General features: G+C 35.6%; 3 protein-coding genes across 4 annotated transcripts in view; 1 reads left to right on the forward strand and 2 right to left on the reverse strand.

Moving 5' to 3' along the window:
• Positions 1-1,219: 1,219 nt before the first annotated feature.
• Positions 1,220-5,048, forward strand: LOC112517230 (multiprotein-bridging factor 1b-like). Its single transcript, XM_025124596.1, has 4 exons — positions 1,220-1,462; positions 2,856-2,939; positions 3,701-3,783; positions 4,531-5,048. The coding sequence occupies exons 1-4, from the start codon at positions 1,324-1,326 to the stop codon at positions 4,648-4,650; spliced, it is 426 nt and encodes a 141-aa protein (XP_024980364.1). The 5' UTR covers positions 1,220-1,323; the 3' UTR covers positions 4,651-5,048.
• Positions 5,049-6,252: 1,204 nt separating this feature from the next.
• On the reverse strand, positions 6,253-11,451 carry LOC112517051 (tubby-like F-box protein 7). Its single transcript, XM_025124358.1, has 4 exons — positions 11,022-11,451; positions 10,273-10,360; positions 8,427-8,556; positions 6,253-7,097 (listed from the first exon to the last, which is right to left on the reverse strand). The coding sequence occupies exons 1-4, from the start codon at positions 11,397-11,399 to the stop codon at positions 6,515-6,517; spliced, it is 1,179 nt and encodes a 392-aa protein (XP_024980126.1). The 5' UTR covers positions 11,400-11,451; the 3' UTR covers positions 6,253-6,514.
• A 6,599-nt stretch (positions 11,452-18,050) lies between these two features.
• Positions 18,051-27,919, reverse strand: part of LOC112516395 — a 17,314-nt gene continuing 7,445 nt past the window's right edge. For both annotated transcript variants that reach the window (XM_025123410.1, XM_025123409.1), the window contains exons 8-18: positions 27,026-27,110; positions 25,760-25,972; positions 25,526-25,585; positions 24,719-24,798; positions 23,509-23,816; positions 23,051-23,142; positions 22,834-22,963; positions 20,477-21,711; positions 19,559-19,839; positions 18,498-18,665; positions 18,051-18,420 (exon numbers count right to left, since the gene is read on the reverse strand). In XM_025123410.1, the coding sequence (XP_024979178.1) occupies positions 18,297-18,420; positions 18,498-18,665; positions 19,559-19,839; positions 20,477-21,711; positions 22,834-22,963; positions 23,051-23,142; positions 23,509-23,816; positions 24,719-24,798; positions 25,526-25,585; positions 25,760-25,972; positions 27,026-27,110 (2,776 nt within the window). In that variant the 3' untranslated portion in view covers positions 18,051-18,296. The remainder of the gene's footprint in view (positions 18,421-18,497; positions 18,666-19,558; positions 19,840-20,476; positions 21,712-22,833; positions 22,964-23,050; positions 23,143-23,508; positions 23,817-24,718; positions 24,799-25,525; positions 25,586-25,759; positions 25,973-27,025; positions 27,111-27,919) is intronic.

A 27,919-nucleotide genomic window follows, 5' to 3' on the forward strand; every position in this document is an offset into this window, starting at 1 on the left:
ATATATATATATATATATATATATATATATATATATACTTTTTAAATAAACAATATAATATATTTTGAATTCATCATAAAAATCTTCTAATTTACAAAATCACTTCCTTGCAATTTATCAACTAGATGAACTTTTAAAAACTAATGGGTTCTTTACAAACACTTAACAATAAGGGGTGGTTTACCAAACGCGAGCGATGATTCTTATCATGGTTAGCGCTTACCCGGGTATATTGTTGTATTTGATACCATTTTAGTGGATTAAAATCTTACCCGTAAGTAAGTGATGATGTTGAATTTTACCAGTAAGCACTTACCCAGATAAACGTTTGGTAAACGGAAGCTAAGCGTTTACTTGTAAATGCTATAATGTTAACCTACTTTATAGGGTAATATTATCGGTCATTAAAATGAATTGTTTGTAAGCATTTTTTACTTGTTAAAGTTGATCAGGTCATTTTCTTCTTCCGAATAAGATTCTCATTCTTTTACCAAGTAAGATTTTTGGTCTTTATCATACTCATGTAGTAAAGTAACTGACACACAAGGGCAACATACCAAACGCTTTATCGGAAAAGTGCTTACTAGCAAGACCACCATCCCCACTTACCTTATAATCTACCTTTCTTGTCCATCAAAGTGGAATGTTGGGCAGGTCTTTTACCCGATAATCACTTACTGGATAAGAGTATCTCTCTCACTTACCGAGTAAGATTCTTGGTCCTTGCTCTACCTCTTACCATGTAAGATTCCATCTCTTTGTCACACTCAGCCAGAAGGTAACTGCCTCCCGATAAGCATTAGGTAAATGACCCCTCAATAAAATGTAAGCGTATGATAAACAACCCTGTTTGGTTGTTTTTTCTATTAAATCATGTATAGATAAAATTATCTCTATAGATTGAGAAAGTTTTTGTAGGTAAGTTTTTTTTAATATATGGAAATAACATGTTTTTTTAACCGGATATGACAATTCTGGAAAAAAAACTTGGCTTTCTACATAAACATCCTCCCTATAAGCTTTCCGAATAAGTCATTTTTTATGTCATTAAGCAGTCATATATAATTAACTCATTAAACCTATTAAGCTGCTAACAAACAGTCCCAAAATTAAACGATATCCGGAAGAATTTGATGATAAACTTGGGGTGTATTGCGTATTCGCGAAGGGAATAACACAAAGCTCGTAACCAAACACCCAGATGATACCCTTTTCCCCTGCTATATATAACCCTTCACACCCAACTGGTGTTTTTCTTCTATCAGATATTCGTCCTCATCCAACAGATTGATTTTTATTCGTAGACTAATCGGAGAAACAACCATGTCAGGAGGTCCGATTGCACAAGATTGGGAGCCGGTGGTCATCCGTAAGAAAGCTCCAACCTCCGCCGCTCGGAAGGACGAGAAAGCTGTCAACGCTGCCCGTCGTGCCGGTGCCGAGATCGAGACTGTACGAAAGGGTTAGTTTCTCATTTGTTTCTCTTTTTCTTCATATGTACATGTCTGCGGTTGTATCTTCGTTTTTTTTTTTTTTTTCATTTCTATTCGTTTAGGAATTCGGTTTTTACAAATTTGTTCCATGAATTTATCGCTTCATTTGGTTAGGGGAGATGAAGATTATGTATGTTTATATGTTTAATTTGTACGTGTTTATTATTTGTCGTTGTGTGGAGGTAGGGTTTTGGTTTTCACTCGGTTTTTTGGATGTATTTTTGTTCATTTACTGGTTTTACAGGTGAATATGGATGTTTTATTTGATATTCCTTCATGGATTCGTACCTATGGAGTCGGATTTCTTCGTTTGTTAGATAAATTACATGTTCTATTCATGTAACTCAGTATCATCTCTTTCGACTTAGTTTAGGGTTTAACTCTCACATAGGTACATCCCTATGGTCTATGTGTAGTAATACTGTTGGAAAAATAATTTTAGGGCTACGGGCTTCTGAAATTTTGTAACGAATCATCAATTGCTTCTTAAGCAAATTAACTGAAGTTGCTTTGTCTTGCATAAAATGGTAAATGATGATGCTAGAGAAATCGGGAAGCCTGTTTGTTATCATATTTCTAATTTTTGAAGTGTGTATCAACATGAGTCATGCGATTTCCTCATTTATGTGTTCATTGTTTTGAGAGTTCCCCATTTAGGTATTTTGTTTTATATTGGTTTTCTCAAACCATCTTGAGGTTCTCCAAAAGATTGTAATATAAGAGGTATGTATGCAGTACGTATATTAATATATATGTTGAAGTAGATGATATTTATATACGGAAAATGCAACAAAAGAACCCACACACCTTCCTCACCAAAGGTGAGGTTTGAACCCGACCTCCTGGGAGGCCAAAGGTCCGGATACTGCTAGATCAGAGGCCCTTTGGTACTGTACTTGGTATATTCCGCCCAAAATCCCGCCCAGGAGTAGAGTCTGGATGTAGGATGTACACAAACCTTTTCCCTATGATTTATACGGATCTCAAAGCCCAGGAAACTTTTTGGGTATGAGGACTAAAAGGATTAGTTAACGAGGCCTGCTAACAATTGCTTTTGGTAGTTGTTTCTTTCACAGTTGATTTTCTGAGGAATTAGTATACATGATACATCTAATTCATAACAAAATCTTGAAAGAGGTGCACATCTTGTTCTTGGTTCTAATGCCTTTTTTAGCTATGATTCTTATTAAGAACCAACTTAGGTATCATATTCATAGAACCCTTTTTGTATGTATGGCTTTTTAATTTTTCATTTTGACATATTTTAGCGTATATTGAACCTCTTTCAGGAGTCTGGCCTTCAGTTTGGTTATAAATTGATGGAATGTTTGTGATCTGGACTTTTTTTTCCTTCTTTTGCAGCTACTGCTGGTTCAAACAAGGCCGCCTCAAGCAGTACTTCACTGAACACTAGAAAGCTTGATGAAGAGACTGAAAATCTCTCCCGTGAGTCATCTTAATACCTTCCTTGTTCCTTTTTATCCTTATTTTTCTTATCTTCTCTTAGGAATCACATTTATTTTATCTGTGCAAAAAATGCCTTATTTTGTTGATGCGGCTCTTTTTCAATCTTCTTGTTTTAGAAGTTCTGGTTATACTTACTGGATGTGTTGTCGCCAGTCTACTACACAATTACTTTTTCCAACCAAACACCACACTAACTTAATATGGAAATTTGAGAAAGGGTGAGACCGTGTAATTACTTTATGGCCTTCATCCATGGTATAACATATTTTTCTGGGTGCGGGTGCTGCTAGTGTGAACTTGGTCTTGGGTAACTCTTGTTTTCCTTTCTTTTTCATGGGTATGGAACAGAGCCCGGGGGGTATGAATTGAAGTATTAGCTTTGAGGACCTGTTTGTTCTGAGGATGGGTCCAAAGAGAGAACACTAATAAAAGAAAACAAGATAACCCTTCTGAACCATCCATCTATTTTAATCCAATGCATGTGAATAATGGGTGCTGTTATATTTTGCCAAAACTAAAACCATGATTGTAGGGGCGGTTACATTGGAATCTGAGCCATTTACCATTTACATCTAACAGTTGATCGGGGCTCCGCTCTTATTTTTGTTGTGTTTTCTCTTGAACCTCCCTCGTCTTCAGTCTTGTACATCAATTGTTTGGCGAGCTCTATTTTCTTTTCTCTAATGAATTGTGTGTCTTACCCTTGACTGAAACCGTTTTTGATCAAATTCTGTAAACAGATGAAAAGGTCCCAAGTGAGTTGAAGAAAGCTATCATGCAGGGTCGTACTGATAAGAAGCTTACACAGGCTCAACTTGCTCAGGTTTGCTTCTCTGTTTCTGTAGTGCTCGATAGATTTATGGGAAATTGACCAAAATAGCCAATCTCCCCAACCAACTTTTCACTTTTTAGCCACTTTTTCAATTGAATTCTCATTTTAGCCGGTGTGTAAACTCGATTTTCAGATTTAAAAAAAGAACAAAGATCTTTTTGCGTGAAGATTCAGATTTTTGCGTAAGGATTCAAATTTTTGCTTAAAGAATCTTTACGCATATGCGCAAGGACGACTTTTCTTTTTCCAGAAATCAGTCTTTACACAAATGCTTGTAAAAACAGGCTATTTTGGGAGGCTCTGAAAGTTGGCTAAAAGGTGAATTTGGCTGATGAGATTGGCTATTTCAGTCAATTCCCTAGATTTATGCTTATTGTTTTCAGATCCTGATGTCTTTTTCACGGAAACAACCGTTCTACTCTTTGGGGTAAGAGGCGAGGTCCACGTAAATCTCACCCTTCCTAGGGGTTGGGTTCCGGTGAGAAGGGATCTCCACCCTTGGATCAATCAATCAAGCATAATTGAAGATCAACACTAATGCGGTGCACCGAGATGTACTAGATCAATTCCGTTGATAAACCCAATTCATGGAGTGGGGGTGAGATTAAAAGTGATCAGGGTCTAGATCCCTTCTTACCTTTAAGTCATATTCTCACACGAACCTTCGTCCCCCTCCTAGACCCAACTTTCAAGTGGGATTTTGTGGGTCGGTTCTGATGTTATATTGTGATTGTGCAGCTGATTAACGAGAAGCCCCAGATTATACAGGAGTATGAATCTGGGAAGGCTATACCAAATCAACAGATAATCACCAAACTGGAAAGGGCACTCGGTGTGAAACTTCGGGGTAAGAAATAGAACAACCGAACATTAAGAGTTGGCCTTTTTAACCAAAAACAGAGAGACGCGAAGATCTTTTGTTCATCTGGTTTGACCACTTTTATCACTGTGGGATTTTATGCTTAAGAAGTCTCAAAAGGCTGTGATGTGTTTATCATAAAAATGCTTTGACCTCTATGTGGTTATCTTTGTACTTTGGATTGTGCATAAGATATGTGACTTCCTTAAATATATGCATGTTTGCCGTTCCGTTCATTTAGTTACGTGTGGATGTTATTTGGACCATCCGATGAGTGTTACCTTTTTCTCACGAGTCACGGTCCATGTTTGGATGCCCATGTGATAAAAAGTAGATTCGATATGTACGTTGTAAAACCAATGTTCTAAGTAACGCGTTATGGCATGGCGTTGGTGCTGAGTTGACCTGTGGCAATAAGCTTCGTTGTAGCGCAAAGCGTGATTCTTTTTCGTTTTGTGTTCTTTTTGTATTTTATATTTGACATGGAGGTTATTATGTATGGCTGATTGCATGATCTCATTGAATGGAAAGACTTGAAAAGATGCTTGAATCCTTACTCCTGTATGCGATTATGATGTCAATTGGTATAAGGATTTGGTACTCCTTTTTCATGGTTCTATTTATTATGGTTTGGTATAAATTTAAACTGTTCTACACAGTGTTTTAACACTCTTGACATGTGTGCATATAAAATATGTATTTGCGGTCTTAGAAAATGATATCACCATCTCGTAAGGCTTAGAGCAGTGGTGGATCTAGAAAATTAATGGGGGTAGGGGGCATGTTGGATGGGACTTTGGGAGGGAAGCATATGAGACTGGAGGGAAACCATATAAAACAGGGTAAAAATAGAAAATTTAAGCTAGTCATCAAAGGCGTTTGGTTTTTGACCGGGGACTTTCCCCATGCTTATAGGCTGGATCCGCATCTTTAATGCAAGGTTAAAACCACTTTCTTCAAGTTTTTATACACCCTCGATTTTTTATCATTAAATTTTGATGTGAAGTTACAAAAATATTAGTTTTTTATATACCGACTTAATAATTATTATCGGTATTGAAAAAATACATTAAACTCACAAAATGGATTCTTATAAGACCTTCCATTTTTAAAGTTTTATGTAGGTTCTTAATTTGTAAGTTGGAAATGATGTGACAAACAAAAGTATAAAAAATTGGTTCTTATAAGAATTTGGGGAGTGTTTGATTAGAGGAATTAAGTAGTAATCAATGACAATAAAAATAAAAGAAATTGTTTGGTTTTATATAATATAATGGACTCATTTACCTATAATTCCAAATTTTCATTTCAAGTTAAACTGGATGAATAATAATTCATTTCCATTTTCAATCATCTGTCCGAACCAAACATCATTTTTGATTGGTTGATGTTATTGTCATGTTACATCTCGCAATTATCTAGAATCTTGCGTAGAATATTTCATTCCACATGTGTGGTTTGAATTACTGATATTAGAAATGTATCGATCAATTTGTTTTCAAAATAGAAAGTTACATTCATCTTTAATAAGACTCGCAATTTATTTGATCAGCTATATATGATTGTTTAAAATCTTCTCAATTTGTACAAATAGATTAATCTACACATACTGCTTTATATATGCATAACTTAATGGATAACAACCAAACAGCTCCTAATTCGTTATATCTGAACAAGCTATAAAAAAGAGAGCAAAGGAACTTTCAAACCAACAACAAAATAGTCCCAGTAAAATCAGCCTTCATGTCTATATACATCACACAAACTATCCTACAAAGTAGAACACAATTTGGAGAATATGGCAAACAATTTTCTACAGACACAAATGCACAAGTACCGTTTTACGATCATCACATATGACATCTACTCGCACGCAAGTTTTGTTCCAAAACTCGTGAGACAAATCGCAAAAGCATGAAAAGCCGACAACGGCTGTCTGTAATCCATCGTGAACACGTCGTCACCAACTTTTCCAAATTGAAGCAGTACGGTCTCACCGTCACCTCTCCCGCCTGGCTGACTCGGGTCCATTGTCGCCACCAACTGAAAATTCTTCACCGATGCTACGGTCACACGTCCGTGAAAATTCAAACACCAGCATTGCAACTGATCATGCCACCTTGGGGCTTTGTTTCTTAATAGAGTCTGACCAGCAACAGCTGTAGTAGCAACGGATTTTGATTTTGATAATTTGGGTTCGGGTTGAGGTTCAGGGTGTTCGTTTGACGATGTGCATTTTAAAGAAGATACCATTCTTCTTGGACCTCTAGATTTCAAGAGGTTGAACTTGTACGACACTTCTCCGATCTCGAAATTGCCTGCAGGAACTTGGGGGCTTATTTGCTTGCTTGTAAAACGTCGTCCAGCCCTGCTGCTTGAGTGCTTTGCCCCATTGTGTGGAGGCTGGCTGTCGTAAATTGTAAACTTGGTGCCAAGAAAATCCGAGCTGTAGATTTCATGTTAGAAGCAAAAGTCAAGAGTCGGATCATAACAAGAAAAACAAGCACCAAACAGAAAAAGAGAGAGATAACAAAGAACATAATCAAATTTCTGGCACGATAAATGAACCTTTTTCAATGAAGGGTTGAGTTTCGGTGAGAATGGAAGTTATGATGAGAAGGGTAAGAAGGAATCTCCACCATTTGATCAATCCTAAATGAAAATCAACACTAATGCGATGCACCAAGATGCACCGGATCAATTCCCGTGATAAGTTCATGGGGGTGGGGGTGAGATTAAAAGGGATCAAGGGTACATATCCCTTCTCACCCTAACTCCTATTCTCACATGATCTCACCATCTCTCCATTTATAGTTAAAATAAACCAAACCAGTAAATCTCACTCAAAAGTAGGGTCTGAGGAATGATATCTATCTCAATAAGTAGATTGGTTGTTTCCATGTAATTAAACGGGATGGGACACAGACTTCCGAATTCCTCATCCCAGTACTACTCTTGCCCAAACACACTCATCAGCGGAGTTCTGATGGGATACGATACAGAGATACAAAATATTTTTCTCTATTGGTTCATGTGGTCATGCCTCAACTTGGTAAAAAGGTTTGAACATTAAAGATGGAGACATGTGGTATCATATATCTATCAGCTTAGCAAGACATCGAGCTCAATTTTTATTTGCTTACATTCATGGCATATAGAGGTTGTTTCTCTAAAAGTGAAAGCAAATAATCTCAATTACACAAACTGTGACAAGAATGAGAGCTTACAATACTAATCAACAAACAAATCCCAATTATTTCATTCAAGTCCAACACGACAATGGTGAATGGAGACACCCCCTTCAGAGAGCCAGACGAGGGGAGATCCTCACATCCAAATCAGAGAGCAGGGATTTGCAATTTTACTTGGTTCCACTCGATTTCTGGAAAGTGGCAGACCTGACCTGACCCATTTTGTAGCCTGATTATACAAGGATTGGTTGCAAACCAGATGTTTTCTTTTCCTGATAGGGCACTTATTACTTGTGATTGTTGTTTTTCTCCGTGTTGAGGGGAGGGGTTGTAACTAGAGCCCATATGAGATGAATCAGAAGTTAACGTTAAAATGCTGAATCATAAGTTAAGTGGCTGACACAAATGAGATATTCCATTATCGATTTACCGTTGCATGCAAATGAAAAACTATAGTAGTAAACCACGTTTCCAACGCAAATAACACATCCTCCAAAGAGAGTTATACTACACTAGGTATAATTACTAGCAATTAAAAAACGAGCCACAACATGATGAATGTCTCTCACCAACAAATGCCTTACCTCAATTTACCAACGTAAGCATTGCTTCCTTGAGATAAATCTTCCGGATCAAGAGAGATTGTGTATTCTGTATGAGCACCATGTCTATATCTGCGTGCCGCCAAGAGAAACTTTCCCTTCTCTATAAATGCTGCCAAAAATAGAATCCAAATATGAACACTTCAATCATGGTAAAGTTGAAAATTGCTAAAATTATCACCACCATTGATTTTTCAGAGTAACAGGCACATCTTATCACAATGTCACTCGCCATTGGCATGCAACTTCAATTAACAAACCTTGCATACTTCCTGTGATGGACAAAACGAGTGGCATACCTCTGACTGTATATAATGGCATGTTTTCTTGGTCATCCGGTAAATATAGATTTATTGTAGGGTTCAATAGTTCATAAAGTGAATAACATATTTCCGAACTTGGAACTTTAATGCACAGACATGCAGGGTCAAACAAGGAAACGCAATGTATAGACTTGTATATTTGTGTCCATGAAAGAAAAAAAGGGCTTGAATACCACCTGGCAATCTATGACACGACTTTTTATTGTCATTTAGCAACTTCAATGTTATTATTTAGTACGCTAATAAGAAAGCCAATTTCCCCCAATTTCCCATATCAAGTGGAAAAATACACCAAAATCTTCTCATTTAAGTGGTCTGTCTCATGTCAAGTTAGCATTCATATATAAGAGAGAACAAATTCAAATGTTTTATTCTAAAAGCAAAGTAGCAAGGGAGCACATGGAGAAAACCAAAGCGTATCCCCTACAAAAACCAAAAATCAATTTCAAAAGAAGCGTAATGAACACCCATATAAATAAGTATTTTGTGGTAAAAGTGTTGGTTTCAACAGGAAACTAGCAAAGGAGATTAATGAATTGAGGCAAAAACGTAAGGCCAGGCATGCTAACTCAATATTCTCCACGTATCTTTTAGTCACTAAGTATGCTTCTCTACCTATTCATTCCGTCCTTCCATGTATTTCAAAACACTAGGAGTGGAACTCGATGTTATTCCTGTAATGTTGACATCAAAGTTGAGTTTATGACCAAAGGGAAATGACGAGAGAGAACATGCTGTTAGAAGGATAATACAAAATCGCAGTCCCCTGAAAAGGTCTCCCTCCTCTCTCTGTCTACGCACATATACATATACACGAACACAAACACAAACACAAACACAAACACAAACACAAATACAAACACAAACACAAATGTATGAATACTTGTATCACACACACACACACACACACATATTCTCATATGTGCATATATAGAGACTATGAAGATGGCTATTGTCCTGGTTTCAGTGATTAAGATCCTCGTTCTTTGGCAATATGGTCTTAATCAATAGCTATGTGCCCTTATCAAAATTTGTCAAAAATATATCTATTAAAGGCCACTTTTCCTGACATTCAGTTTTCCCAACTCTCTTCTACAGGATCATCTTATTTTGCGTTTTTACCATAACCAGATATTAGCTATTCGATGAAATCTTGTTGAGATTCCCTCTCTTCCTAAGATGTGGACAACAATAAATCTCTAAGTTGACAAGCGGATACCATCTTAAGATTTGTCGGTTTGTATGAAGTGGGCATTATAGTTGTTCCCTTTCATTTCACAACACAAGCATACCAGGAAAAACGTTCTATGTGGCATTCTGGGATGTATTGTCACACATATGGAACCAAAAGCATGATACAAGCAAACTACCTTTGAGTTCTAATCCTATGTATCTCATGTGATTACTTGACTCTAGTACCAAAGTGTACACCATTGTCTCACCTTCTTGTGCCTCTAGATTGTACACATCAACCACAAAGAGATTTAAGCATGATTTGTACTTACATGAGCTAGCAGCAAGATAAAGGTAAAACATCGAGTTTTTCTTGTTTCGCTTTATAAGGCATTGAAGTGGAGTATCCCGTGGACCAGGCTGCATCATAACCAAAAAAACTTGTTAGGCAATCAGGAATAACAAGACCACAGGCTTGAACATTCATCTAGACTGCTGATGAATATCGACTATAACATAAGAACATACAAAGCACATGTATCAGTATACGCTTTTCAAATTCTCCCAGACTCCTGATCTAGGGCGTCAAGGTAAAACATATAAGATAAAAAGAATTGCCATTTGAGACGTAAAATTTAGTCGTCTTCTCATCAGTATCATAAATTATTAATCATTTAGAAGTTACTAGATAATTCTTGCAAAACCTCATCCCTTGAGGCTCACAGTTTTCTGTAGAACCTTCTAAACTTGATTATTCCAATGGAAATATTTATCAGTACCAATATGCGGAAACTAAAATCAAGCAAACGGGCCATAGATTTCCAGGTCCCGCCAACATACAAACACACATGTGTCCGTGAGCAATACGATTTGAAGAAATTTGACTTCATAAGAATTGACTCCAACTACTTAATTAGCTGTGACGCATCTAAAACTTTAGCACAACCAAAATCCTAGGTGCGAACAACAATGAAAGCATGATAAAACGAACGGAAATACACAAACGGTCATCATCTACTCAATTACAGAAATAAAGAGCCAATATAATTCCAAAACACAATAAAATCACATCAAATCGGACCTGTTTAAGGCAAGAAGGGAAAGTAATATTCCCACCGTGAACCGGAGGTTTAACTATCTCTTTGACAACCTCCCTCCACTTTTTACACACACATCCACAAGCGACGACGCTTTGCCGAAACGGCCATCGGTCCTCGCTCGCTTCCACTCGCTTGATTATCTCGCCTATGAGCTCCGGTAACATATTAGACCACGAATCTCCTCCATTCCTGTTGCCGTCCGGTTCAGTGAAGACGTCTTCGTTTCCATTAACAACAACATCATCACCACCGGAAATTTCATGCGATTTGAATTGTGCATTATCTATGGCTATGAATTCCTTGAGCGATTTGGATCGACTGTTGATTCGTCGAGATAAGAATGATCTTCGTAGCGACATCGGTTGAGAGAGAGAGATGAGGAGGAAAGGGGGAAGAGAATGGTGTGGCAAAATCAATTGAGAAAAATGAGAGTTGTAGGGGAGACTGTTAACTTGACGCGTCTGTCAGTTGATCAAAGTTGACAGACTTACTATTTCTGGCATCTAAAAATTTCTTAAAAAATAATTATTTATAAGAAAAAATAATTATTTATTTATTAATGAGATTTAATTTAAATATTTAGGAGACATAAATAGATTTCATGAGTTGTATTAAATATTTTAATTATATAATTAATTTTGTAGGGCTGGATTTCGATGAAAAATGAAAGTTATCGTGAGAAGCCTAAGGAGAAATCTACACCTTTAGATCAATCTTAATCGAATTTCAACACTAATAAGGTGCACTCCCTTCTAAAGTGCAATTCATGAATGAACATGAAATTAAAAGTGATCAAGAGTTCAGATTTCTTCTTATGCTTCTCATCTTATTTTTTTTTTCTCACACAATGTTTCACCTAATTTTGTAATCTTTAAAACAAAGAATCTGTTGGAGATGATCTGTTGTGAGAAGCGTAAGGAGAAATCTACACCTTTAGATCAATCTTAATTGAATTTCAACACTAGTAAGGTGCACTCCCTTCTAAAGCGCAATTCATGAATGGACATGAGATTAAAAGTGATCAAAAGTTCAGATCTCTTTTTATGCTTCTCATCTTAACTTTTTTTCTCACACAATGTTTCACCTAATTTTGTAATCTTTAAAACAAAGAATCTGTTGGAGATGATCTGTTGGAGATGATGGTAATTGTTTTTGAAGATTTTGACTTTTTAGTTCTATATTTTGGAGAATCTGTTAAAGATGCTCTTAACTCTTGCTATTTTCTTCATACGTCCCAAAATAAAATAGATGTATGTATTACTATTTTAATTTGTTCTAAAATAAATATTATTTTTTAAAAATAAGGAGCGTTTACCACACGTTTGTCATGATAAGCGCACACCGGTTCAAAAGTAAGTGAGAGCGATGACTCTTGCCCACTAACCACTTACTCAGCAAATATTTGGTAAAATGACCTCTAAGGTCTACTTTTCCATTCTAACCTTAATTTATAAGATGGAAAAAAAATTATTTATTTATAAATAAGGGTAAAATTGTCTCTTTGTTAATTTAAAATTGTATGTCTTTTTTATTGTGGACATTTACTTTGGGACAAGAGAGAGTACTTCCAACAAATTCATTATAACCCATTTGTGCATTTTGTTATATGCACCCATATATAAATCAAGGGTATATTTCAAATGCAACCATGTTCATTTATACAACCAATGCAACCTAATCAATTGAGATATTTATGGAAATAATGAGAGTTCATTTATTATGATTTGAATATTTATGAAAGATGACTAGAGTACATTAATTATGATCAATACTTTGTATCAAAAAACAATCAAAACTTTTATGAAATTACATATTCATCAAATTAAATGGACGATTGATAATGAGTTGTATTGGTTGTACAAATGTAAAGGACTGCATAATGACTCACCTCTATAAATCAAATTCAAGTTAAATTGTATATTAAAATTTTACTCCCGATGTTGATGTCTTGTGAGAAAGACATTAACATGTAGGAGTGTATTTAAAGCATCTTCAACAGATTCTCCAATTTTCAGAACTAAAAATCTTCAAAAAAAAGTTACATTCATTTTGAACAGATTCTTTATTTTGGAAATCACCTGATTACTGATTAAGAAGCCTCTATCAGATAGATAAAAGATGGAATTCTTATTTTCGTGAAATTAAGCAAATAAAAAAAATATATTATCTTCTCATCATATATAATTAAAATCTACAAAATTTAGAATTTTATTTATCTTTCTATATCTTACGATAATCCTATTTTGACTAAGGGACCGTTTACCAAATGCTTACTCGGGTAAACGCTTACCAAGTCACATTCCTTTACCGGATGAATATAAAAAGGACCAAGAATCTTACCTGGTAAGAGCGAAGGCAAGGACCGAGAGTCTTACCTGGTAAGTGATGACGACGACTCTTACTACGGTTAGCGCTTACCGGTAAGTTGTTACATATGATGTCGTTTTGGTTAACTAAAATTCATCCGTTAAAGTAAGCAATAGAGTTGAATTTTACCGTTAAACACTTACCGAGTAAGTATTTAGGTAAACGGCCCTTAAGAAGCCCTACTCTCGTTAGATGAGATTCTAACAAACCCTTCAATTAGTTAATTTTTAAGAATATTATTAATTTTTAAGAATATAATGAATCGTTAATTATATATTTTTTTAATAAATAAGCAATCGACATTTTAGAAATTGGTTAAATACATTCTTTTAACTAAAAAACCAACAGTAACCGATTAGAAGTTCTAAAGGTAAAAAAACATAAATTAGTTTTACCATTTACAAATTTTTACAAGTGGCAAATTACATGAAAAAGTAACGTACTTTAATTTAATTCTTATTTTAGATAACGTACTTTCAAAACTTTTATTTTAGTACCTAAGATGTAAAGTTTTAAATATTTAAATACCCGAATAATAGGTTGAAGCATTAACCGGTTATAATGTTGATGTGACGAGTGATATGGTATTCAGTTAATGTTTCAGCAAACAATACTGAATTAAATACCACATCACTCGTCACATCAACATGACAAAGATAGACTTTTTTAGCACAACTGCTAACACAGAATTAACCGATGCTTATTATGAATAATATATAAAAATATCAACTCTTGTTTTTCAACTGCTCAAATTTTTAATGAAAATATTATAGTAATAAGTGGAATTATGAAAGTCGTCGCCAACTATTCCTCACCTTTTAAGGATCCTTTCGCTTTCTTGTTAATTTTGACTAATTCATAACAATTAATCATCTGACGTTGTTTAAGTGGAATTTGGAAAGCATCATAGGTCAAGGGGAAAATGACAAAGTCAGCTACATTTAACCATTGTTTTTTTAATTTAAACCAAAAGGATGCTGAGATATATCTCAATTTTAATGTTTTATTTTATTATTTATTTATTTATGTTACAATATAATGTTATGTGGTTTTAAGAAAGCGACATTATTTTTATTTTTGAATAAAACATAAATTTGAAGATATTATAAAATTTTGAAATACACACACATATATATTTAGTATCAAATTAATTATTTAAAAGTTATCGTTTTTTCTGTAATTTCTTTAATTCAAATTTTTTATTATAAAATATTCACGAGCACGCTTTAACTGATTCAAGTGAACTGTAGTTTACAGTCTGAATAAGAGCAAAATGTAACAAAGTCGTTTCATAGCTTTCTTGTAAAGCTTTTATAGAAGGGTATCGTTGCCATCAAAATAGAAAATTGTAATACGTTCGGGGTATAACGACAGACCGAGAGGCTCGGCTAGAAAGAATAGGCAGATGAATAGAGGCATAAGTTGAGCTACAAGAAAAATTCCCGCTGCTACCAACTGGTCCCACACGGAACCCGCCTGGTAATTTACTTTCGCCACCTGAAGATTTACCTGCGATTTTCAGACTAATCATGATTTGCTTATAAGATTACCGAATATGCATAATCTGGTTCAGATACCCATGATTAAAAAAACACATATAAATGGTTTGATTTCTTCTTCTTGTTTTTTTGGTTTCCTCTCGATCCTACCAAACACTCCGGAGCCGTTTACTAAACGCTTATCCGAGTAAACACTTACCAAGTCATATTACCTTATTGGATACATATGACAAGAACCAAAAATCTTACCGGTAAGAGCGATGACAAGGACCGAGAGTCTTACCCGATAAGTGAGGAGTGACAACTCTTACCACGGTTAGTGTTTATTGGGTAAATTGTTGCGTAGGATACCGTTTTCGTGAACTAAAATTTTACCAGATAATTAAGTGATAATGTTAATTTTTGCTTGTTAGCATTTATACGGGTAAGCGTTACGTAAACGGCCCCTCCCTTAATATCAGAAACTTGATTGTTACGAAATAATTAAATTTATAAAAAAAAATATTTAAAATAATTTAAAAATGATTTTTAATAAATTAGTGGTGTAAGTAGCTTTTGACAGCCAGGTGAAGTTAGTGGTGGCGATGTAGCGTTAGTGGTTTAGCAGTCCAACTGCTTTGACCGGTAACAAACCACGAGACCAATTAATATAAATTCCAATTTTGCTCCCTTTATTTTACATTATTTCCACATTTCACCCCTTAACTATCAAAGTTATACACTTCCAAACCGCTTTTTTTACTTGTTTGAGTAAAATACAAATTTGGTCCTCGTGGTTTATCAAAAATAACACTCTTCATTTCTGCATTTTCAAAATTATAAGCTAACCATCACACGATTCAGGTTTGGTCTCTTCATTTGATGGCCATTAAAAAAATCCGTTAAATGAAGAGCATTTTCATTCCCTTATCGATTTTTTTGTCTTTTATCCAATCAAAACTACAACAATCAAAATCATAAAACTGATTTTGATAGGAGAAAGAACAAAAAGTCGATAAAAGAATGAAAATGACCCTAATCCAACAGAACCCTCTAACGACCGTTAGAGAGAGTGATTAAATCCGGACTTTTTTACAAATCACGATGACCATTTTGTAATTTCAAAACTACAGAGACGAAAAATGTTATTTTTAACAAACCACATAGACTAAATTTGTAGTTTATTCTACTTGTTTACATCCCCCTATTGTTAAGCCTCAAAGTTTTTCTAACATGAATATTCTCTATAATTTGTATGTTTGTGTAAATGCATTTTTTTTCACACTTTGTACTTGAAATAAAAAATAAAAACTATAGAAGGTGGTAGGTGTAATAATGTAAATAGTTAAGGGGTTAAAGTGAAACTAGTTTGCAAACAAAAAGTCACTATCTTGACCAAGTCAAACATGGCAGGTTTTCGCGTTCACGGGTTGACGTTAAGTTTGGGTAGTTCAATTATATTAATTTTTATGTACAATTTTTCTAGTGTAGTTATATGTCAATTGTTTCAAATATCTAGACACAAAATTTCCATTTTTATAAATTTATATACGATAAATACAACACATAAACTTATACATCCTCTTCATCTTTTATGAGGTTAGATTCCTTTATCTCTATGTTTTCACATCGAGAATTATTATTATTTTTTTTTTTTGTAAGGGTGTCCAGGCCAAAGCCCGACTAATCCCCGGCAAATTTGGAGGCTAAACATAGCCCCACTTAAATGTCGCCAACACTCCCCTCCCAGGGCTCGAACTCGGATTCATGACTATGCCATGCTCAAGCCTTTACCACTAGGCTGGAAGGTATTTGACATCGAGAATTATTTACAGATGAAGAGATGACAAATGCCCAACCCAACAATACCGTTTGGGGAACGTCCAGTGCCATCACTGAATGGGTAAGTCACCAATCCTTAAAACAGACTACGATACCGCTAGATCAAAGGCCCTTTAGTAAAATAAATAAAAAATACACTTTTGGTCTATATGATTCATATAAAACTATGATCAATTAATAGTGGATAAACTTTAATAATAAAGACGGAATTCAAGTGTATAATATTTTGGGGGTCAAAAGTGTATATACTTGTAATATAAAAAGGGTTAACATAGAAAGACATCAAGATATTGTTACAGTATAACATAGAGGTGGCAAAACCGACTTCAAAATATTTGGACCAATAATTGATTGCTACTCCTACTTAATTGCATCATGGTTCGGTCTTTAGTCTTTATCTGATCCAATAGGTTCGGTCCAAATGAACACCTCCATTAGAGATGATCAAATGGGCCCGACTTGGGATCGACAGATAATAGGGACCGATTTAGAATCGGCCCAGCTCAGGAGTAACTGAGACCGGCGGTCCAGGACAAATTACAGTTTTCATCAAAAAAGGCCTAACCCGACCTTGGACCAGTTATGGGCCCAGCCCGAGAGCGACTCAATTTTTCAAAAATATTATTGTTTTATAAACAATACCCAACAGTCATATGACTCTTTTTTTTCTTCTTCTCATTTTGACCTTTTTTTGTCCCATTTACCCTATACATATGTCATATGGTGTATAAATAAGGATACCAGATCACAAACGTTCACTATATATAAGTCAAGTGTGTTTAATTGAACTAATTACATATTTTCAAGTGTATTAGAATAACTCTTTTGTATTTTTTTTTAAAAATTCATAAATAATAATGTAAAAATTGAATTTAAAAAAAAAAATACAAAGGACTGGTTTTGACCCGGCCTAGACTGGTTCTCATAACCGGTTAAAAAGTACCTTAACCAGGCCTTAAGTTTTTGGTCGAGACCAGGACTGGTTACACCAGGACCAATTTTTGGCCATCTCTAACCTCCATGTGTTTGTATATGTATACATAGAGAGAGGGAAGTTCTATCAAGAACCCAACATTGATTAGGAACCCAAAACCGCCGACAACACACGTCCTTCAAGATGATAATTCATCATGAATAGCACATTCATGATGAATATGGAAGTGTTATTTAATATGAATCACTCATTCACGAAGAATAATTCATCATGAATCACATATTCATAATGAATAACACATTCATATTCCTGATGAATATGCCATGTATCACGTTCTGTACAATTTCTCAGTTCCTAATCAATTTTAGGTTCCATTATATTGAGGAAAGTTCCATCAAGAACCAAATATGGCATTAAAGTTGCATATTTTAGTAGTTACATCTAAATTACAAATTAACAATGTGAAATTAAATCAAGATGAGAACTTTACCTTCTATCCTCGCGATCTATCCATCAGCACTTTTTTTAATCGGCTGAATCGCAACAGTCTTTAACCATATAGCAGCCATCTTTTATTCATTTACCTTTCTACCCTTGCATCAACTACATTAGCCACATAAATTCTCACTAAGGCCTCAACTTTCGGTTTTCGATTGTGATGACGGTGTTCGATAGCAGCTAAATCGATCGAGCAATGAGATATCTTCACTCGATAACGCTAGTGCACCGTTACTCAAGTAGTTTCGAGCAACTCTCTTTCTGCAAAAAAAAATATCACATGAAAATGCCGAACGATCAAATAAAATATATTGTTAAGATAGCAGGTTTTTTTATACCGTCTTTGGGTTGATTTGTTAACAGCTTCTGATAAACGGGAAGATTCTGATCTAGAAATCTGGGCCAGTGACGAAAGGTATTCATGGAATATGTAACCTTTCAATGATAATTGTGATCGTAAAGGAACAATGGAGTGAACGGTATTGCAGAGTGGCGACTCTAGCATGCTGCATATTCGGAAAAAGGTTGGTTTGATCAGCAGCAGCACGTCCGGAAAACAAGTCAAACAACGGAATAGGAGGAAGGTTTAACCATAAATTTTTAAGAACTTGTGAGAACCAATATATGTATTGAGACTTGGGTTCAGAGGAAAACCACACAAAATTGGAAAACCAATAAACACCCTACCAATCCTTCATTTGTCCGGTATACACATCTGTATAAAAAGTAATTCAAAATGTTACTTGGTTTCTATGCGCAGTGTGCATACTGGACAAATCACTATTTTGCACATGTGCATACCGGACAAATAAATGGTTATTAAGGGGTTACCTCAGTTTTCCATTTTTTGTGGTTTTCCCTTAAAACCAACCCTCAATACACACTATATGAGGGAGGTTCAGGGGAAAACCCCCAAAAAAAGAAAAAAAATAGCACCCTGCTAACAATTCATCTTAGACGATATATACACATGCATACAAATAACTGAAGTTGTTTTATGCACATGTTCATGTTAAAGCATATGTGCATACCGGACAAATTGCTTACAAATTACTTGTATGCATAGGTGAATACCGTCCAAATCAATGGTTACCAGGGTGTTCCTTAATTTTTCATTTTCCTGCGGTTTTCCCGGAACCTGACCATGTGAATTTTAGCAAGTATATGCACCAATACATATATAGTACATATACATTGATGAATATACCAACTGACATATACATATTTTGATAGTTTAATAATGTGTAATTATCGCACTATTTAATCAAGTAAATGATAACTTTACCCTTGATATTGGAGATAATAATTGATTTCTCCATCTCATAATTAAGGATAGAATCAGAAAGTTGGTATATACTTTTGAAAATGGGCGCTCATTTTGGGACAGAGGGAGTAATACCTTTTCAAGGAGACTCCATTTTGCAACGTTTTCTTTCCATTACTCTTAACGGTTGTGTTGTTTCGGTTGTTGATCAGTTTTCCCAAAGAAATAGCACTAGTTGATGCTGCCAGCATCTCCGAGGCCAAATCCATTCCAGCACTTGATCCTGCAGCAACACTTCTTTTTGCGTATAAGCAAAATCCATGCTGAGCGATTGTCGACGCCATTTGCAGTTGGTCATCATGCCATCTGAACGAATGTGATTCCTCAGTTAAAACCATTGACGGTTTTACATAATCCTGTAAAGAGAAAAACTCAACCATCAGATATGGCATAAGCCAAACCAAATAAACTCCGTAAATCTCATGCAGATGGCATATAGTCAGCAAGGGGGAGGTTCATTTAGGGGCTGTTTGGTTGGTTTTTCATTAAGTCTTGTATGGATAAAGCTATATATGTGGATTAATCTCTCTGTATAGATTGAGAAGGTTTTTGTTTGGGAAAGATTTTTTTCATAGATGAAAAGAGCCTGCTTTTTAATTGGGAAGGACATGTTTGAATTTTTTTTGGCTTTCTGCATAAAGCTCCCTCCTAAAAGCTTACTGAATAAGCCATTTTCTATATCATTAAGTCACTATCAAGCGATCATGTATAGCTGACCGAATAAGTTACGAATCCCGTTAAACTTGTTAAGCTACTAACAAACAGGCCCTTGGGAACCTTAAATATTTTAGGAGCGCAAGAACCACGTAGTCACGACATTCATCGTGAATATTTCTTATCTCGTTTATTCATCATTAATACTCACAAAAAGGGTGGTTCCTAGGTTCCCAAGATATTTAAGGTTCCTAAATAAACCTCCCTCTAGTAAGCAATTTAACAAATAACAGTACAAGGGTGAAGTTGTCATTTCAAAAATGCAAAATATATACTTACACATGTTAACGACTGGCAATCGGCGAGTAATAAATCAGCTTCCGAGATTAGATTAGTCATTCCATAAGAAATCCCTAAAGCCTCCAAAGTGTCCTTTTCCTCAACGGAGACATATTGTCGTAATTCATTCTCGCAATTCCGAAGTTTTCTCCAAGTTTCTTGTACAAGGTCCATCGAAGCCACAGGCTTTTGCCTATGAATGGACTCCGCTTTCTTATTGAAGTCTATTCGGCTACATTCATCCATCATTTGATATTCTCTCGGAAGATTATCCACGGGTTCAATGTGAGAATCTCCGATTTCTTCTCCATGAACCGGTACTGTATCTAAACCCGAATCTGTTTTATCTTCTTCACGATAATAACAAAGGTTACTGAACTCCACCGGTACAATTCTTGGTAAGCAATCAGCGCTTGTGGGTCCCTCTTCTATTCCACCATCGACACGCCCACTGGAACACATTGTAGAGCACATCATCATTCCATTCTCGATTTCTGTTTCGGGAACATAAGAAGATTCAGGAACACATGATACATCTCCAGACTTGCATATATCGTTAATCTTGGAATAATATGGTATTTCGGATGGATGACAAGTTTCCTCCAATTTCTCCGCTTCAGAAAGAGGCTGCTCGTTTTCCATCTGGAAGAACTTCTCATCTTCATTTACCTCCACATTTTTAACACGTAAACCTTCATCAAACCGCTCTTCTTCTGAATCCGAAGATAACACTGAGTTATATTTTCTCCTCAGCCTTTTTGTATCAACAAGCACTTCTTCGTTTACATCCTCGATTACATTCAGTAATCCGTCATTCAAGCACTCTTCTGAATCCGTATTCATTATTGGATCATATTTCTTCTGAAGAGTTCTTCGCATGAATGCAACTGGGGAGCTTGAGCAACTAGGAAGCTCGTTAATGGTGGTGCACCGAGCTGCAAAATCATTTCCGTCTTGATCGGAGCAGTGCCTGCGTAGCATCTCATCCTTTTTGGCCTCGATACTGTGTTTTCTTTCGATTTCGATCATTGAATCGTTATTGTTTTCCTCTTCTTCGTCAATCGTCTCCATCGAGCTAGCATCTTTTGCTACCAAAAAAGTTGATTTCATGATCTCCTTCTCGATCATTTCCGACAGCTTGGAAGTGTAACCACATGGGATCAATTGTGGTAGAACTTGATGCCCGGCATCAATATCGAACAGCAGCGGACCATATATATTCCGCACTTCGCTATCTAGATGATCACAAGATCGTGATTTTCAGAAATATTCTGAACATAATGTCCATTTACCCTGCTATGTTACTCCCTCTGTCCCAAAATAGATGTTAACATTTCTATTTAAGTTTGTCCCAAAATAAGCGTCCACAGAGGTGGACATATGAATTTTTTTGAGTGGTGGCACCATTTGACTATAAAAAATGAAACTATGGGTATTTTTCAAAATACCATCATTGGCATGACGGGTTAGTTCCTTCCTTTTCGTATGTGATGTCCTGTGTTCGAATCTTTTATCGATTTTTTTTTCAGAAACATAATGAACCTAAAATTAACAGCAAAAAATTAAGAAAATGATTGAAACCGGATTCGAACCCAGTCAACCCACACCTGGGATGGGAGAAAAGGCGTTAAAACCAACTCTGTCAAGACAAACTTGTATTATTGTTGTAGTTTCAAAGTATATACGGTGGCACCCAACATTATAATATGGTGGCACCTTTCACGACCTTAATTCTTTTTTATCTTACGACGGAGGAACGAGCGGTAGCCTATGCCACCGTATCTTATACATTGGGTCCGCCCCTAGGTGTCCACTTTCAAAAATAGGTGGTTATAGTTTTTTTAATTTCTAGTTCTACCCTTATTTAAGAGTTGGTGTGGTGGAGAGAGAGAGAGGATGTTTGCCTCTATCATTAAGTTGAAAATGTCATTCAGTTAATTAAAAAATGTAATAATTACACATTTCTTAAACGGCGTGCTTTTTTGTTGTGGACACTTGGGTGCAGTTTGGTTGGTTTTCCATTAAGCTTTGTATGGATAAATCTGTCTGTATAGATTGAGAAAGTTTTTGCTTGGTGAGGTTTTTTCATAGATGGAAGCCCGTTTTTTAATTGAGAAAAAAACTTGGTTTTCTACATAAAGCTCCCCTTAGTAGCTTATTGAATAAGGCCTTTTCTATATCATAAAGCCATTACCAAGCAAACAATCCTGTATAGTTGACCAAATAAGTTGCGAGTCCTATTAAGCTCGTTAGCTACTAACAAACAGGCCCTTATTTTGGGATGGAGGGAGTACTTAAAAAGAAAAACAACAAGTATCCTATATAATGCACAAAGGTACATGATGTTGTAGACTAACCTTTTCTCTGATTTTGACCTTGGCACCAAAACTGGAGAAACGTAATGGTTTTACGAATATCACTTTGGCAATGGTCAATAAATCGCTCGACCAAACAAGGCTCAATTTCTGCTTTTTCGGCAGCGCAAACCTAACAAAGTAACTACATATTAAATAAAACTCACAATGGTAATATAAAAGAATTTGAGATAAATAAATGTCCATCACGACTATATACCAAAGATGCAAGGCTGAGAAGCTCCTCTGATGACGGTATTCTAAAGCTAACCTCTAATCTATCTAAGTTAGTTGGTAAATCAGGATCATCACCTATTAAACAAAATCAAGATAAAGGCGATTAGCATCTGCAACTATGTTGATAAGAAGCATAGGGTCAAGTTCAAGGGGAAACCCGCAAAAAAATAAAAAACCGAGGGAACACCCTTGTAACCATTCATCTGGATGGTATACACATGTGCATACAAGTAATTTGTAAGCAATTTGTCCCGTATTCACATGTGGATAACATGCACACGTGCATAAAAACCAAGAAACAACTTCAAGTACTTGTATGCACATGTGCAAACCATCCAGATAAATAGTTACTAGGGTGTTCCTCAGTTTTTCATTTTTTTGGGGGGGGTCCCCATAACCTCCCTCAAGAAGCATAAATATATTGATAGATAAGCCTCTTACTGTTGCTAGTTAATATCATTGGCCGCTTTGCCGTCTCTGCAAGCTGTTGTATAGTAGCAATGAAACCACGGTCTTCATATAGAGTTGCATCGACATCCTCAAAAAGAATTAAGGTTTTGGTTCCATTTTGAGAACAAGAAACTTTGTTTTCCTTGTCGATTGATTTCACAACTGTCCCGCCAACATTTACTGAATCCTCCTCATCTGATAAGGGTATCAATTCAATAACATCATTGGTAGACCTTTGGACAGCTTTGGATGACTTCAATTGATCTTTGTTATCTGGGTTTTCAATATTGGGCATAGAACTGGAAAAATATACCAAGATCCAAACACAAAGTGTGATTAACCAATAACAGGAGAAAAAGAATGCCTAATATTATTAACATTCAGATGCCTTAATGTGGGTCACTCTAGAATGTATAAAACTAGCACATGGGCTGTCATCACTCTAGAATGTATTAACTCATGAGTATGTAAATTTATCTTAGGTTATATGAGAAATTTCTAAATGCAACCATTCATGATGAAAGCAAACCAAAATAATTACTAGGCGATATATATACAAACTTGTAGGATATATACGCAAAAAGGCTATCTCAAATTCAGTCAACAAAGATGGATATATTAATACGAGTACGAGAACCACATAAATATACTTTTAGGCTCGATATATTTAACTGATGCCCAACAAGATACCAAAAGGCTCTCTGTAACATCCCAGAACCATACCAGAGATTGTCCACGCCTAGACTCACACCTTTAAAACGCATCTCATAAAGTAGGTATCCAGTCCTTTCTAAGGCAACCTTAGTTCCCCTCCCCAACCAATGTGGGATCTTACAATCCACCCCCTTGGGGGTCAGCGTCCTCGCTGGCACACCAGTCTAGTTCCTAGATCTTAGCTCTGATACCATTTGTAACATCCCAGGCCAACCGTATTAGATAAGCGGATATTATCTAAAATGTCCACACCTAAACTCAAGGTTTTAAAACGCGTCTGGTTCCAGTCGCTTGTAAAACAACCTTAGTTTCCCTCCCCCAACCAATATGGTGGGATCTTACACTATCCTAAAAAATTCAAGCCACAACAAACCTGCAAGTGGGTTTTTGTTTTGAGGCATCAACTTTTAGGTTCCGAAATGATTCGTTAAGCATGCGTGTTATGATATGGTTAGGAAGGAAGCTTGCAAAGAAAGTTTTGACGAACCATTGAAGCCAATGTGATTCTACAGCTTCCCCAAATTTTTGCTTGACAAGTGCGCCATTTCTCCAATCTGATGTATTGACCTAGAAAGGCAACCAGTTCAAATATGTTCAAATGTCAATTCGTATGAACTTCCAAAAACCTCACCCATACACTTCAATTGAAGCATAAACATAAAATCAATGGCCTCATTATATATCACAACAATGAATAGATGAAAGCCAAATCAAACGGATAGTAGACTGACAACCGTACAGTTTCCTGTCAGACTCATATGGTTAGAGTTGGACCACCTCACAAGTGATCAGATCTGTCTTCATACAGATACAGAACATGAATGCTTGATCATTAACTACTATATTAGAAAATCAATTCCCTAAGGGGGCGTTTGGTTTGATGGAATGGTTTTGAGGGATTTGGATTTGGAAGGATTTGGAATCTTTGGTGTGTTTGGTTTGTAGGATTTGAAATGAAACTGAATTCCATTATTTATACATAATTTATAAAAACAAATTATAAATAATTATAAAAATTACTAAATTACCTTTTCATTAATTGATTATTACAAAACAAATGTTTTAAACATACTTTAAAACATTATTACACACAAATCCTACAAAATCCCATGAAATACCAACAAACCCCATTGGATTTTTAAATCCCCTGTTTTGTGGGATTTCAATGAAATCCTGGGGTTTCAAATCCAAGCAATCCATCAAACCAAACATAAGAATGGAATGGAATTGAATTCCAAATCCTTCCCAATCTTACAAGTCAAACAGGACAAGAGATAATCAGATATTAACTTACCTCAATAACTTGAAATCCTTGCTCTTTGGCACAGGCATAAATGGCTGCAGATTTTCCACTCTGCAACAAAAAAAAAACTCTTTGAACCATGGATAAATATTGAAAGATCTTTTGGCATGGACATAAATGAATACCATATATACCCTCATGTCTCAAAGTGGGGAAATATCACAGAGCTAATATAGCAACTCATGTTCAGATAACCAATTAGAGTGAAAGAAAGAAGATTCATACCCCAACTGGGCCTGTAACTAAAAGAACATTCTTTAGTGTACTTTCTTCATCGGTATACTGAGAAGCACTGTCACTTGGACAATAGTTAAGGTCAACATCTTGCATGATCCACTTATCAGTATCAGTAGAACATTTATTGGTTCTTGAACCTTTCTCATGCCATAAACGTAGCCACTCATTAAGAAACTTCACAGATTCATAGTTTCCACATATCTGCAGATCACATAAGAAAAGGAGGTCATATAACAATCACAGGAGAGAAACACCTTGTATTAAATGTCTACAAATACGGGTGCTCATGGGTTGGGTTGATCGGGTTGGAGGCATTTGAACAACCCAACCCAATGTTTGCGGTTTGCAAAATCTCAACCAAACTGTACGGGTTAGTCGGGTTGATACATTGGTACATCAAAATGTTCTCCTAACCTAGAATATGTTGTTTTGTCTACCCATAATTCCTTTTCCATCATCAATCATTTGGTACATCTTATCCGTACTTCTTAAATCTTAAGTATATCACATTCAACTACTTTTCTTAATTTGCATACATACCTTCACATTTACTAAACATATATCCGAAGGAGTTATTAGAGATGGATAAGAGATTGAAAATATATGTATATGAAGAGGGTATGTGATGGTGTAATTTTCTAATGTACATATTAATAGGGACTTAGCAATCATATTAAATCCAAGAAATAAAAGAATATGGAGTTCATCAGGTTGGGTTGGGTTCAGATGATCGTAACCCAATTCCAACCCAATACATACAATTTGAAGATTTTACAACTTGATTAGACATAAGGTTGTTTCGGGTTGGGCTATTTCACATTGGGTCGGGTTTTTGAGCACCCCGATCTACCGACTATTTCTCATGCTCACTTTATGTCTATTTCTCTTTCAAATAATCATTGACATGTGAACTTCCTATTCTACCTTTGTTAACTACTTTAATCATTGAACTTTGGAATAATCCATCAGAGAGAGAAAATTAATGTTTTTGTGGGCTAAGAGAGAGGAGAGACTAGAGAGAACAAAGAAAATTGAGTATTCACTAATTAGAGAGAAATATAAATTGTGAAGTGGAGAATATGTATAAACCCTAATAGGTCATATTGGAAAAAAAATGTCAATAAGGTTATTTTAAGAAACATGCTTTTTTAAAAGGTCAAAATGAACATGAGGCAAAGGTATAACGTTATGCCAATCAATAAACTAATCACTTGTTGCATTTGTACAAGGAAGTTCAGATATAAGATACTGGACCTCAACTGCCCTTTCAGGCTGGTACTTGGTTGTCCATAAGCTATTCTCAGGCTGATAGCTACAATCGTGATATTTTGATGCCATCCTGATAATGCAAGAGAAATTTTAAATCAGCTACTGTCTTCAAGACGCCAAGGTTAAATTTATTTACAAAAGGTATTCATAAACAAGTAAACGGAATGATGGATCACTCAAGCAACAACAATAAAAAATAAGGAATTAAGAGTTGTTCTGTTGTAAAGTTCTAAAGATTGTCTTCAATGAACTTTCATCAATGCATTATCAACTCCTGAGCATGAAAACTAGCTGCGGTTTGGGAAATGTTAGTATCATGATACCAACTCTACTATTATTAATTCAAAAAAGATATATTATTTAATTATGTTTAGTCTAGTAATGTATATAAAAGAATATTATTCAAAAAAGATATATTATGCTTACGGGACAAGATTATGTGTCAGACCCTTTATGGTGGAAGAATTGTGGCTGTGTTGGCATATGACGTAAGAATAATAATAAACTTAAGGAGATATGTAAAAGCAATGAAAGGGACAACAAATATAACTCTCGTTAACTAGATTTCATAAACACAACCTTCCAGGGTGCTCATTTCGTTTTATATGTGTTCTTTAAATCTAAGAGAATACATCAGTTTCCCGTTATTAACGGTCAAGAAACTGACATGGATGTCTTTAAAGTGACTTGAACTCACAACATAAGGCTTGTAGAGTCCACTGATACCATTGAGACAAAGGACACTTTGTCATCACTTTCCCAAGAAATTAATCAAGGATTATGTAAAGTGCTCTAACAATTCAACAAGGAGTCAAGGACGTATTCGATCATGCATATAGAAATTTTTAGTCAACATTTAAGAATTTGAAGTTGCAACAA

The sequence above is a fragment of the Cynara cardunculus genome (assembly GCF_001531365.2).
Source record: "Cynara cardunculus var. scolymus isolate 2C chromosome LG 8, CcrdV1, whole genome shotgun sequence".
Taxonomy (NCBI): domain Eukaryota; kingdom Viridiplantae; phylum Streptophyta; class Magnoliopsida; order Asterales; family Asteraceae; genus Cynara; species Cynara cardunculus.